We start from the raw sequence: 15,277 nt of genomic DNA on the forward strand, positions 1-15,277 counted from the left end.
AACTATCCTGACTTGTACATCTTAGAATTATATCCATCCAGTGGTGGCAAGAGTGATGATTAATTTTTCAGAAGGGTAGGCACTGCTGTGTTTTGGGCTGTGTATCATATGACATTAAAGTAGACTTTAGAACTTAACTTTTAGAAACTGTGGGAAATCAAATACAAAATGATTGAAAACATTAGATTCAATATGTAATACTCAAGTTTCAAAAAACAGCTTTACTGAGGAATCCAATTCTTAAAATGTCATTAAGTTATTAATAAAGTATGTTTATTTACAAGAAAAAATTTTGTTATTTAGTTATAGAGACCATCCTAATTATGTAGGAGCAACATATCATGGAATGGCATGCAATCCAAAGTTTGCTGCAGGAATTGCTCTGGTATGCATTTTATCTCCATCTCTTTAGTAATTATATCACCTTTTGAAGTTAATATCTATTTCAGGGAACATGCATACATATAGTGTATCTACCATGCTGTTTTGACACATTTTTATGAAATACCTTTTATTTGGATTTTGAAAGTCAAATATTATAATTTTAAAATTTTTGTGTGTGGTAAAATACACAGAATGTGAAATTTACCATCTTAGCTATTTTAAGCATATAGTTCAGTAGTGCTTATGATGTTCCATCATTGTGAGACAGATCTCAAGAACTCCTCATCTTGCATAACTATAGCTTTGTGCCTTTTCACCAACATGGCCCCATTTTCCAAGCCCTCTAGCCCCTGCCATCTACCATTCTATTTACCTGCTTCTGTGAGTATGACATTTTTGGATTCCCTATATAATGGTGAACATACAATTTTTGTCTTCACGTGTCTGGCTTACTTCTCTTATTATAGTACAGTCTAGGTTCATACATGCCGTTGCATATAGCAGGATTTCATTCTTCTTATGGCTGAATAACATTCCATTATGTGTGTCTGTATAGGTGACATTTTACTTTTTCCATTAACATGTCAATGAACACCTAAGTTGTTTTTAATACCTTGGCTATCATAAATAATGCTGTAGTAAATGTAGGAGTGCAGATATCTCTTTGAAATGCTGATTCCAGTTATTTTGGGTATATGTGTGTATATATATATATATATATATATATATATATATATATTTGGAATATATATATATAAAATATATATATGGAATATATGGAATATATATATGGAATATATGGAATATATATATAAAATATATATATGGAATATATGGAATATATATATATATAAATATATATATTTGTGTATATATATATATATATATACACACACACACACACAGAGGTAGGTTTGCTGGGTCATCTTTAATATTTTGAGGAATGATCATACTAATTTTGAGAATGGTTGCACCATTTGATAATCCCACCAGCAGTTCACATTATATCCATCACAACCTCACCAACACCTGTTACTTTCTGCAGTTGCTTTATTTTACAGTAGCCATCCTATTGGGTATGTGGTGATATCTTACTGTGGTTTTGATCTACGTTTCTATGATTATTAGTAATATTGAGGATCTTTTCATATACCTTGTGATCTTGTGAAATCTTCCCTGCAGAAATGTCTATTTGAGCCCTTAGCCCATTTTTTAATGGCTTTGAGGTTTTTTTTGTTTGTTTGTTTTTGGATTGTATGAGTTCTTTATATTTTGGATGTTAGTCTCTCATCAGCTATACGATTTGCAAAATTTTCCCCCCATTTTGTAGGTTGCCTTTATACTTTGTTGATCATGTCCTTTGAAGCACAAAAGTTTTATGTTTGGTGTAGTCCCATTTGTCCACTTTTACTTTTGTTGCCTGTGCTTTTGGTATCATATCTAAGAAATAATTGTCAAACCTAATGTCATGAAGTTTTTTCCTGTTTTCTTTTAAAAATTTTATAATTTTGAGTCTTACATTTAGATTTTTAAGCCATTTTGAATTAATTTTTATATATGGTGAAATATGTGGGTCCAACTTTATTCTTTTGTTATGTGGATATCCAATGTTCCCATCACCATTTATTGAAAAAGCTGTATTTTCTCCCTTGAGTATACTTGTTGAACAGACTGTCCTTTCCCATTGTGTCATATTGGCAACTTTTTATAGATCATTTAATCATATGCAAGGGTTTATTTCTAGGCTGTTTAATCTATTCCAGTGATATATATATGTCTACATATGGATCATGTCATTTGTGAACAGAGATAATTTTGCTTCTTTCTTTCCAAACTATAAGACTTTTATTTATTTTATTGCTTAATTGCTCTGGCTAGGTCTTTCTATACTATGTTAAATAGAAGTGGCGAGTGAAGTATTCCATCTAGTTCTTGATCTTAGAGGTAAAATTGTCAGGATTTCACCAGCATGTGTGACATTAGCTGTGGGCTTTTCTACATGTCCTTGATTATGTCGAGGTAGTTTTCTTATATTCCTAGTTTGTTGAGTGTTTTTAATTATAAAAAGATGTTGAATCTTGTGAAATCCATTTTCAGCATAGAGATTATCATAAGGTATTTTTTCTTCATTCTTCAAAAATGGGGTTTTACATTGATAGCTATTCAAATGTTAAATGTTCCTCACATTCCAGATATAAATACCACTCACTCATGGTGTAGAATCTTTTTAATATGCTATTCCATTCAGTTTGCTAGTATTTGGTTGAGGATTTTTATATCAATATTCATTAGGGATATTGCTCTATAGTTTTCTTGTTGAGTTTTTGTGTCAGGGTAATCATAGAATGATTTCACAGAATGAGTTTAGGAGTGTTCCTTCTCCTTTAATTCTTTGGAAGAATTTGAGGAGGATTGGTATTAATTCTTTGTTTAATGTTTAATGTAGAATTTACCAGTAAAACAATCAAGTCCTGGGATTTTCTTTGTTGGGAGGTGTTTTTACTATTTTTACCATTATTTCAATCTCCTTAGTCGTTATTATTTTATTTCTTCATGAGTGAGTCTTGAAAGATTGTATGTTTCTAGGAGTTTAGCCTTTTTTTCTTGCTTATCCAATTTATTGGATTACTATTTTTAATAGTATTCTCTTACATTTTTTTAAATTCTGTGACGTCACTTACAATGTCTTTTATTTCTTTTTGTTAAGTTTGATTATTTATTTTGAGAGAGAGAGTGTGCACGCACATGTGCTGGCATGTGTGCATGAGTTGGGGAGGGGCAGGGAGAGAGGGAGAGAGAAGATCCCAAGCAGGCTCTGCTCTGTCAGCCCAGAGCCCAAGGTGGGGCTGAATCCCACAAGCTGTGAGATCATGACCTGAGTGAAAATGAGGAGTTGGACACTCAACCCACTGAGCCACCCAGGTGCCCCCTCTTTTATTTCTTATTTTAAGCATTTGAGTACTATCTCTTAGTTAATCTAGCTAAGAATATGCCAATTTTGTTGATCTTTTAAAAGAACCAACTATTTGTTTTATTGAATTTTTTCTATTGTTTTTCTGTTCTTTCTCTGCTTTAATCTGTATTATTCATTTCCATCTTTTTGCTAGGGTTCATTTTTTCTAATTTCTTGAGTGGTGAAATTATGCTGTTGTTATGACATCTGTTTTTCTTTTTCTTTTTTTTTTTTCTTTTTCTTTTTTTAAAGTTTATTTTTATTTTTGAGACAGAGAGAGACAAAGCATGAATGGGGGAGGGGCAGAGAGAGAGGGAGACACAGAATCCAAAGCAGGCTCCAGGCTCTGAGCCATCAGCCCAGAGCCCGACGCGGGGCTCAAACTCACGGACCGCGAGATCGTGCGTGACCTGAGCTGAAGTCGGAGGCTTAACCGACTGAGCCACCCAGGCGTCCTTGTTTTTCTTTTTAAATGTATGTGTATACAGCTATAAGCATGCCTCTTAGCATATCTTTTACTGGATCCTGTAAGTTTGGATATGTTGTGTTTTCATTTTCTTTTTATCTCAATGTATTTTCTCATTTCTTTTGTGACTTCTAACTTGGACTTAGTGGTGTTTGAGTCTGTTGTTGAAGTTTCACAGATCTGTGGACTTTCAAGTTTTCTTTCACTTGTTATTCTCTTGTTTCAATCCATAGGGATCAGAAAAGATACTTTGTATAATTTCAATATTTTTAAAGTTAACTTGTTTTGTAGTATGACAAGTAGTCTATCCCCCGGAATATTCTATGTTCACTTGAGAAAGATGTGTATTCCACTCTTGTTAGGTGGGATGTTCTGTATATTTTTATTAGGTCCAGCTGGTCTATACTGTTGTCAAGTCCTTTATTTAATTATCTTTTGTCTAAGTTTTCTATTCATTATTAAAAGTGAGGTACTATAGTCTTTTGATATTATGTTTCTGTTTATCCCTTCAATTCTTTCAAAACTTGCTTCATATATTTAGGAGCTCTGATGTTTGGTGCATAAGTATAATTATTATATATTCTTGGTTAATTGACACTTTTATTAATCCCTTTTAATAGTTTTTGATTTAAAGTCTATTTTGTTTGATATGAGTATGGTTTCAAAACTTGCTTCATATATTTAGGAGCTCTGATGTTTGGTGCATAAGTATAATTATTATATATTCTTGGTTAATTGACCCTTTTATTATTCCCTTTTAATAGTTTTTGATTTAAAGTCTATTTTGTTTGATATATTTGTATTGTATATTAAATACTGTATATTTTTATTACTGTATATTTTTATTAATGTATATTTTTATTTGTATTGTATATTAAATACTGTATATTTTTATTAGGGAGTTTAATTTATTCAAATTTAAATTAATTTCTTATATGAAAAGCTTACTATTGCCATTTTGCTAATTTTATTCTTTATATCCTGTAACATTTTTGTCCCTTCCTCTCTCTTAATGCTTTCGTTTGTGTTCCACTGATTTTTTTTTTTTTTTTTTATTGTGACATGCTCTGGTTCCCTTCTGTTTTCATTTTGTGTATATTGTGTACATATTTTATTTTTAATCACCATTTTAATTACTTAAAATATATTAACATTAATAGTATTTTAAACTGATAACATCTTAACTTCAATTGCATACAAAAACATTACTCCTTTACAGCTCTATTTCTCATTTTATGTTATTACATAGATTATAGGGTTTTTTGTTTTGTTTTGTTTTTGTATTTGTCCTTCCAATTCTATACAATAATTAAAAGTGAACTTACCCACTAAAATTACAATAATATATGTTACTGTATTTGTCCATGTATTTATCTTTATTAGAGAACTTTATAATTTTCTTTTGGCTTTATATTGCTAACCAGCATCCTTTAGTTTCAACATGACAGCCTCCCTTTAGCATTTCTTATAGATCAAGTCTAGTGGTAATTAACTTTTGTTCATTACCTCAGCTTTTATTTTTCTGGAAAAGTCTTAATGTCTTCATTATATTTTAAACTATGGTTTTCCTAGATACAATAATTTTGGTTGACAGTTTCTTTCTTTCAGCAGTTTGAATGTATTCATCCTAATCCCTTATGGCCTGTAAAATTTCTGCTGAGAAGTCTACTGGTAATCTTATGGGAGTTCCCTTATATGTGACAAGTCATTTTTGTCTTGCTTCTTTCAAGATTCTCTCCTCACCTTTACCTTATGGCAGTTTGATTATAATGGGAAATTTGTGGGTCTCTTTGGATTTATCCTAGTTGGAGTTTGTTGAGCAGTTCACTCAGATTTCTGAAGTTTATGGTCGCTATTTCTCCAAATAAACTCTCTGTCCCTTTCTTTCTTTTTTCTCCTTCTGAGATCCCCATAATGCATACATTGATCTGCTTGTTCATGTCAATAAGTTCTTTCTATCTTCTTCATTCTTTTTTTCTTTTTACTTCTCTGACTGGATGATTTCAAATGATCAGTCTTCAGATCTGATTCTTTCTTCTGCCTGATCAAATCTAATTTTGAATACCTCCAGTGGATTTTTAAGCTCATTTATTGCATTTTTCCGCTCTAGAATTTCTTTTTAGAATAGTTTAAATTTCCTTGTTGACACCTACACTCAGAATTTATTCTGGTATGTAAGGCTAGTTAATCATTTAATTTAACCAATTCCATCCTTAGACTAAACTAGAAAACTTCTTTGATCATGTCAATAGATGCAGAAAAAGAATTTGACAAATCCCAACACCATTTGTGACAAAATTTTAGAAAACCAAGTCTAGAAGGGAACTTCCTTAACTTGAGACATCTAGAAAAGACCTACAGCTAACACCTTAATTGTGAGAAACTAAATGCTTTCCCAGTGAGATCAGGAACAAGGCAAGAATGTAACTTCCCAGTCCTTTTCAGCTTTGTACTGGAAGTCAAAAACACTGGTTACACCAAACACGTAAGGATGTGGAGCAACAGAAACTCTCATTCATGATCATAGGAATGCAAACTGGTACAGCCACTGTGGAAGACAGTTTGGCAATTTCTTACTCTTACCATATGATCCAGCAACTGTCCTCTTTGGCAGTTACCCAAATGAGTATAAAACTTCTTATATCCACACAAGATCATGTACATGAATATTTATGGCAACTTTATTCACAATTGGCAAAAATTAGAAGGAACCAAGATATCCTTTAATAAGTGAATGGATAAAAAAACTGGAATAAATACATATAAAGGAATATTATTCAGTTATTTAAAAAGGGAGCCACAAGGCATTTGAAGACATAAAGGAATCTTAAATGGATACTGGTTAATGAGAGAAGCCATTTGGAGAAAAAGCTAAGTGCTGTTATATCCTGTATTATATTTATATTATATTATATTATATTATATTATATTATATTATATTATATTGTTATTATTCTGTGACATTCTATAAAAGACAAAACTATAGAGATCATGTAAAAATCATTGATTGCCAAGGATTTCCATGCTGCTGACATCACTACTTCTCAAGTTTTAGTTTTTAAGACAAAAAAAAAAAAATGCTGCTTGCACATTCTGCCTTTAGAAGAAAGTTAATTTGATTTCTTCCCTAAAACTGTTTCTGAAGTCAAAACTAATGGCCAAGCCAACCCTTAAGAATCTGTGTACTTTTTTCTAATTGTTCACATGAAAAGTAATATAGTTACAGAAGCAATGCTTATTATTTTCCATTAAAAAAATTCAGATTTAAATCAGTAGCATGTCATTAAAACATGAGATTGCATTAATCTTATTTGTTATTTGTCAATGCCATTTGGACTAAAAATACTATTACTCAAAGATAATAACAAAATTTGCCTATTTTTTCCATATTCTTAAGAAAATAATGAACTTTGTTATACTAGTTTAACTTATATACATTATATTTACTTGAAAAGATAAAATAGATAAACAAGTTAGGCAACAATTGTGATTTTTTTTTTTCTATTTAGTATCCAAAGATGATAACTTTAGAGGCATTTTCAGTTGTTATGACACAGTTGCTTGGAGTTAATCTGGGATTAACATATAATAATGACATCCTCACTTGTTACTGTCCAGGAACTACATGCATAATGAACCCTGAGGCAATGTAAGGTTTTATTTTTGTCAAATCTATATCTTCCCTTGGGAAATGTTTGTAATATTCTTTAATGTACAATCTCTTTCAATATGACCTGATTATGAATATTTCTTATTAACCAAATATGTACTAATTTAATGCTTAAAGGAAGTGGACATTTGATATTATAGAAATTATGCTTAATCGTTCTAGTATAGAGAGAAAGTGGATGTTGATGATGACTTTCTGGGGCTCACTAGAATCTTAGAGTAAAATTTATTCATTCACCCAAAAAACATTTTAATGAACATCTACTGTGTCCTGGTTATTGTGTTAGTTTGATTTACAAATAGTTAATAAGATAGATAAGTCCTAAATACATTAGTCCATCAGGGATAGAAAATTAAAAAGTAGACATAAAAACAAACAAAATCTAAACGGTTTATGATAGGTTCCAAGAAGAAAATGAATAGGGAAAGTATGGGGAGAAGAAACATTCTGATAAAGTAGTCTAGGAATAATTATGGAAATAATTTTGTTGGGATCTGAAAGAGAATGAATCTGGTTATTAAAGAGCTCATTGAAAAAGTTTCAGTGAAAGTAAATGAACTAATACTTGGGTAGCAACAAGATTGTAAAGCTTGACAGACTGAAGTTAAGGAGGTTGGGGGGGAGGATAAAAGTGAAAAAAATATAGCTGGGACTATAAGGAAGAATGTTTTAGATGTAAGGAAAAAGAAGTAACATGCAATGAGGATAAATAATGAGTCATGGAAAGAAGTCCAGGATGTGATACAGAAAAGAGCATGATCATGCAATCATCATGTGGAAATTAGGATCTTATGATAAATGTAATGAAATATATTTTTAATTGGCTCATGCAGTATGGATAATAAAAATTATCTTATAAAATGAATATGAAATATATCAGAGGGAGCAAGAATATAGTGATATTTGGAAATGATGATTCTCATAATAATCTATAGCAGTTTCTTAAAATTGAGAGAAAAGGAGATGCCAAGAATTTTTTGCAGGGGTTCTGGTTCAAGATGGCAACATAAGAATAATCTGAACTCATGTCCTCCTATAGACACAACAAATCTATAACTACATATGGATCATTTTCCTTTAAAAATATAAAAACTAAGTAAGAACTCCTACATATTGGGCAAATGAGAAAAAAAACCCATATCAGAGTGGGTAGGGGAGGCTAAGGCACAATCTTATATCTTTCTATAATTCCCACCCCTCACATGCCAACCCCAAATCAGGAGAAAACTGAAACCAGTAGTTTTCCCCTGAGGAATAAAGGGTTTGAATCGTCCTTGGATACCACAACTTTTAAGACAGCAGGTGCTAATTTGGCTGTCTTCATCTGTTGTACTCTGGAGTGCCAATCTCTTCCATAGAGAAGTTTGTAGAGGTGCCTGACATATCACCTAGCTCTGGTGTCCAGGAAGGTTTGCATTCCTGGGTCTCATGGAACTATAACAAATTAAGAGATAGTTCTCGGCCAGCTGCTACTTTTGTGGCAATACACAGACAGCAGACTGAAACATAACACCAAACTTTCTGTGAAATGGCCTATTTGCTTGCCCTGGAGCTTCTGCCTGAGGGGCAGGCTTCTGGTTTGGGACACCTTTAGAGTCCTACTAAGGTGCACTCTGGAAATGGAGTCTAGTATGTGCCATTTCGTGCTCTTTCTCTGACTCACAAAAGATCTCTGGGATCTCAGGAAAGGAACTTTTTAAAAAATTTGTTTTAATGTTTATTTATTTTTGTGAGAGACAGAGAGACAGAGAGAGACAGAGCGTGAGTGGGGGGTGGGCAGAGAGTGAGGAAGACAGAATCTGAAGCAGGCTCCAGGCTCCAAACTGTCAGCACAGATGTGGGGCTCAAACCCACTGATGTGGAGCTTGAATCCATGAACTGTGAGATCATGACCTGAGCTGAAGTTGGACGCTTAACCGACTGAGCCACCCAGGCACCTCAAAATGAACTTTTATAATCATCTGGTACCCCAAGTTTTGAGAATGTTGCACAGTATACATCTCTGCATCTCCTTGCTCTGTTGGCCAGCAAGGTATATGTTTGTAGCCCCATAGCACTGTGTGTATTTTTATACTTTAAAAGCTGTTGCTTGAGGGTCTGGCTTCCAATCACCCTGAACCTAGGTGCTTATTGAGATCCTCCCCTTTGGGACAGTTAAAGGTCTTGGTACATCTTTAACCACTTGGAGCCAAAAACTAAAATTGGCTGCTTGGACAATCACAAGAGTTTGAGAGACAACCAAGAGTTAGGAGAAGCCTGAATAGCAAGGTTCATCTCCTACATGAGGCCACCCCTTCGAGACTGGAAAAGAAGGCTGTTTTATCTAATACATAGCAGTGGACAGAGAATAAAACAAAATCAAGAAACAGAGGAATTTGTTCCAAACAAAATAAGGCAAAACATCAGAAAAAGACTTAATAATACAGCGATAAGTAATCTACCTAATAAATTTTGTTTGAAGTAATGGTCATAAAGATGCTCACCAAGCTTGGGAGAAGAATGAATGAACAAGGTGAGAACATCAACAGAGATATAAAATAGAAGAAAGTACCAAATAGAAGTCACAGAACTTAAGATTATAAAACAGAACTGAAGAATATAATAACAGAACTGAAAATTCAATAGAGGGATTTAACAAGCAGACTAGATGAAGCACAAGAAAAGATCAATGAACTCACGAACAGAGTAGTAGAACTCATAGCCAGATCAACAAAAAGAAATAATTTTTGAAATGTGAAGTTAAATAAGGAGCTTACTAAACAAATCCAGCAGACCAATATTCACATTATAGGGGTCCCAGAAGGAGAGGAAAGAGTCAAAGGGACAGAAAACCAGTTAACGTTTGTCACCATTAGGAGTAACAAGTCTTTTTTTTTTTTCTTATTATAAGAACTTTTAATATATAATCTCTTAGCAACTTTCAAATATTCAATACAGTGCCCCTTCGCCACTCTTGGTGTGTACCCTTGGTCAGTACGAGAGCTGCCACCCAAGCAGCCCCCCATCCTGCCAGACCTAGTGGGTGTCATAAGCCACCACCAGAGCCCCTCCCAAGGGCCCCACACTGGGAAGCCAGCCACTTTACCAACATGCCTCTAAGAGTCATGGCCAGGACTCCCAGATGGGCTAAGGGCCAGCCCTAAACACCAATGTGTCTGTAGGTGAACCTCACTCATATACATGTGCACTGAGGGACAGCCCCACTCACCAGCAAGTCTGGTGGCCACCTGTCATCGACTAGCCAGAACAGGAACATGCACACAGCCCATAGAGAGTCCTGGAGCACTTGGTTTGGCAGTCCAGGTGGGTCTGCACTACTGAGCCCCACAGTACCTGCATAAAGCCACTCCTTCAAGACCAGGAAACATAACTGCTTAGTACATAGAAATAAACAGAAGGAGGCAAAATGAGGCACTAGAGGTTGCAAATGAAAGAACAAGACAATACCTGAGAAAAGTGAAATGGATAGTCAGTCCACTAGGCAAAGTTCAAAGGAATGGTCATAAAGATGGTCACCAAACTGGAAGAGGAATGGAGGATCACAGTGAGAACTTCAACAAATACATAGAAAATATAAAAAAGAATCAATCAAGCTGAAGAATACAATAACTGAAATAAAAAAAATCACACTAGAGGAAATCAACAGCAGATTAGATGTTGCACAAGAAAGGATAAGCAGTCTGGAAGATTGGATAATGGAAAGCACCCGATCAGAGAAGCAGAAAGAAAAAAATAATTTTAAAAATTGAAGTTATTTTAAGGAACCTCTAGGGTAACATCAGCCATACTAGCACTACCCTCAGAAGTAGAAGAGGGGCACCTGGGTGGCTCAGTCAGTTAAGCGTCTGACTTCGGCTCAGGTCAGGATCTCATGGCTTGTGAGTTTGAGCCTTGCATTAGTCTCTGTTCTGACAGCTCAGAGCCTGGAGCCCACTTGGGATTCTGTGTCTCCCTCTCTCTCTCTGCCCCTCCCCCACTCATGCTCTGTCTCTCTCCCTCCTTCAAAATAAAATAAACATTAAATAAAAAGAAGTAGAAGGGAAGAAAAGGATCAGAAAATACATCTGAAGAAATAATGTCTTAAAATTTAACCTAATCTGGTGAAGGAGACAGATATCCAAGTCCAGGCAACAAGACTCTCAAATAATATGGACCCAAAGAGAGCAATACCCATTATAATCATAGTGTCAACATATAAAGATAAACTGAGAATCTTAAAAACAGCAAGAGAAAAACAGTTATGTATAAGGAAACCTTCCTCTGATTATCAGGGGTTTTTTTTGGAAAAATCTTTGTAGTTCAAAAGGGAGTGGCATGATATATTCACAGTAATGAAAGGAATATTTATAATAAAAAATACGGTACCTATCAAGATTATCACTTGAGTTAAAGGAGAGATGAGGAGTTCCTCAGACAAGCAAAACTAAAGGAGTTCATCAACACCAAACAGATATCACAAGAAATGTTAAAAGGATTCTTTCAGTGGAAAAAGAAGAGCCTTAACTAGAAATGAAACTGTGAATGAAAGCAGTGTCACTCAAGGTAAACATATAGTAAAGGCAGGAAGTCAACCACCCATGTATTTGGTATGAGTGTTAAAAGACAAACATAGACAGTGATCTAGACCTATAATAATTAGTCAAGTTATATACAAAATAAAATGTAAAATATATCAAAAACAAAATGCAGGGGGAGTAAAAATGTAGTATTTTTGGAACACACTTGAACTTCAGCCCTCAGCCATCAACTTAAAATAGACTGCAATATACATAGGATGTTACATATGAATCTCAAAAGATTCACAAAAAATACCACAAAAAATTACCAATAATAGATACACAAAAAATAAAGAGAAAGGAACACAAATACAACACTAAGTCACCAAATACCAACAGAAGACAGAAGAAGGAAACAGAACTACAAAAACAATAAGAAACAATCAATATAATGGCAATAAGTACATATCTATCAATAAAATATCTAAATGGACTAAATTCTCCAGTCAAAAGGTATACAGTAATTAAATGGACAAATAAAAACAAGATTTACATATATACTACCTACAGTAGGCTCAATGCAGATCCAAAGACACATGGAGTGAAAGGGAAGGGATGGACAAAGATATCCCATGCAGATGGAAATTAAAAGAAAGTTGGGGTAGCCATACTTCTCTCAGACAAAATAGACTTTAAAATAAAGACTGTAATAGACAAAAAAGTCATCACATGATGATAAAGGGATCAATCGAACAAGATGATGTAATACTTGTAAATAGCTATGCACTTAACATAGAAGCACTTAAATACATAAATATTAGCATACATAATGGGAGAAATTGACAGTAATACAATAATAGTAGGAGCCTTTAACACCCCACTTATATCAGTGGACAGATCATCCAGACAGCAAAACATTGGCCATAAATGATTCATTAAGCAGATGAACTTAATAGATATATACAGAGCTTTCCATCCAAAATTGGCAGAGTGCACATTCTTTTCAAGTACATATAGAACATTCTCCAGGATAGATGATGTTAGGCTACAAAATAAGTCTCAATAAATTTAAGATGATTTAAATTATATCAAGCATCTTTTTCAACCACAACAGTATGAAACTAGAAATCAATTGCAAATCAAGTCTAAAGTTAGTAGAAGGAAGTAAATAATAAAGATGAGTGAAAAAATGAAATATGCTTAAAAAACAATAGAAAAGACAGGGGCTCCTGGGTCACTCAGTTTATTAACTATCCAACTGTTGATTTCTGCTCAGATCATGATCCCATGGTTCATGGGATCAAACCTTGCACTGAGCTCTGTGCTGATGAGGAACCTGATTGGGATTCTCTCTCTCCCTCTCTCTCTGCCCCATCCCTGGCTCATGCTCTATCTCTCTGAAAAACAAAAAATTAAAAAAAAACATTAGAAAAGAAAAAGGAAACTAAGAACAATTTATTTGAAATAATAAACAAAAGTAACAAGCATTTAGCCAGACTTTTCAATAAAAGAAGGGAGAGGGCACCTGGGTGGCTCAGTTGGTTGAGTGTCCCAATTCAGCTCAGGTCATGATCTCATGGTTCCCGAGTTGGAGCCCTACATTGGGCTCACTGGTGTCAACCTGTCAGCGCAGAGTCTGCTTCCATCCTCTCTGCCTCTCCCCCCACTTGTGCTCTCTAAAAAATATTAAAAAGAGAGAGAGAGAGGACCCAAATAAACCACAAATGAAAGAGAAGTTACAACTGATACTAAAACTGATATTAAAATTGCCATTTTAAACAGTTTCTCTTTTTTTTAAATTTTTTAAAAAATATTTACTTATTTTTGAGAGAGAGAGTGTGAGCAGGGGAGGAGCAGAGAGGGGAAGACACAGAATTCAAAGCAGGCTCCAGGCTCTGAGCTCTCCAGCACAGAGCCTGACCTGGGGCCTGAACTCACGAACTATGAGATCATGACCTGAGTCCAAGGCAGATGCTTAACTGACTGAGCCACCTAGGCACTGAAATTGAGGGACATTTTAGCAAATAATCAGCCTATAATCATAAACCCTTTCAAGGTTATGAAATTCAACAACAAATGTGGATAACAAATGTAGATATGGAGAAGTAAATGCAATGGTTGATTCTGAACTGGATCCTTTTGCTATAAAGTGCCAATATTGTGAAGAAGGAGAAATTTGAATGGAATCTGAGGATTAGGTAATAGTAATGTACCACTATTTCCTGATTTTGAAGGGTCTGCTTAAGGAGAATTCATTTCTATACAAGAATTATACATTAAAATACTTAGAGTTATTAACATTGTTTTTGGCAGTTATTCTTAACTGTTTTCAGGAAACAAAATTTATTCTTTGAACTGTATTGTATTATTTATGTAAGATTTAGATTATTACAAAATTAAAGTCCATTAAGTAGTACACTTAGAAATGTACAAATATAAAATAAAAAAGAATCTAGGGCTTGTAGATTTTATATACTTAATGTTGATATATTTTAACTGATTGATTTTGATACCAAAGAATAAATAACCTTGTTTTTCATTAGCATAATCAACCATTTTTTATTCCTTCAGTTTACATAAATTTCCTAGTACATTTCATTTTTATAAGTAATTATGACTTACGTTGACAATAAAAGTAAAAATAAGATATTCTTAAAGAGAGCTTTTTGTGTGTGAAGCACTGTAAAGTGTTTTAATATATTTGAACTCGTCATTTTAACTTCCTTTATGTGGTAGATGTCTATTATATGGAATTATAATAAAAATGGACTCACTGCTTTTATTTACGGTTTGTATTAAAAATAAAAGCACATGAAACCAATATGACACTGTATGTTAAGTAACTGGTATTTAAATAAAAACTTAAGGAAAATAGTATTTTCCCCTCCTTGGCTCTCCAGTAAGTGAAATGTAGAATTCATAGTACTCTGTTGAAGAGGGTTTCTTTAAAACTGACTTTATTCCATTTGTCTGAAGAATATAATTTATTTTTAGACATTCCCATGGTGTGAAGTTTTTTAGCAGTTGCAGCATGAATGAATTTAACCGTATGGTTTCACAGCCTGAATTTGGATGTCTTCAGAATGAAATAGTTTCAGAAGTGTCTTACCAAGATAAAAATACACTCTGTGGCAATGGTATTTTGGAACCGCCTGAGGAATGTGATTGTGGTCCTTCACAGGTTAGTGATAGACATTAATTGCTTATCTAAAGATTTTTCTTTGGGGGAGCCTGGGTGGCTCAGTCGGTTATGCGCCTAACTGTGGCTCTGGGTCATGGTTTTGTGTTTCGTGGGTTCGGGCCGTGTT

At 33.9% G+C, this 15,277-nt stretch overlaps 1 protein-coding gene across 3 annotated transcripts in view; it reads left to right on the forward strand.

The window, feature by feature from the left end:
* Window positions 1–15,277, forward strand: part of LOC122217595 (A disintegrin and metallopeptidase domain 3-like) — a 112,275-nt gene that overhangs the window by 45,841 nt on the left and 51,157 nt on the right. For all 3 annotated transcript variants that reach the window (XM_042934767.1, XM_042934769.1, XM_042934766.1), the window contains exons 10-12: window positions 304–385; window positions 7,313–7,452; window positions 14,964–15,150. In XM_042934767.1, the coding sequence (XP_042790701.1) occupies window positions 304–385; window positions 7,313–7,452; window positions 14,964–15,150 (409 nt within the window). The remainder of the gene's footprint in view (window positions 1–303; window positions 386–7,312; window positions 7,453–14,963; window positions 15,151–15,277) is intronic.

Source organism: Panthera leo, chromosome B1 (assembly GCF_018350215.1).
Source record: "Panthera leo isolate Ple1 chromosome B1, P.leo_Ple1_pat1.1, whole genome shotgun sequence".
Classification (NCBI taxonomy): Eukaryota; Metazoa; Chordata; class Mammalia; order Carnivora; family Felidae; genus Panthera; species Panthera leo.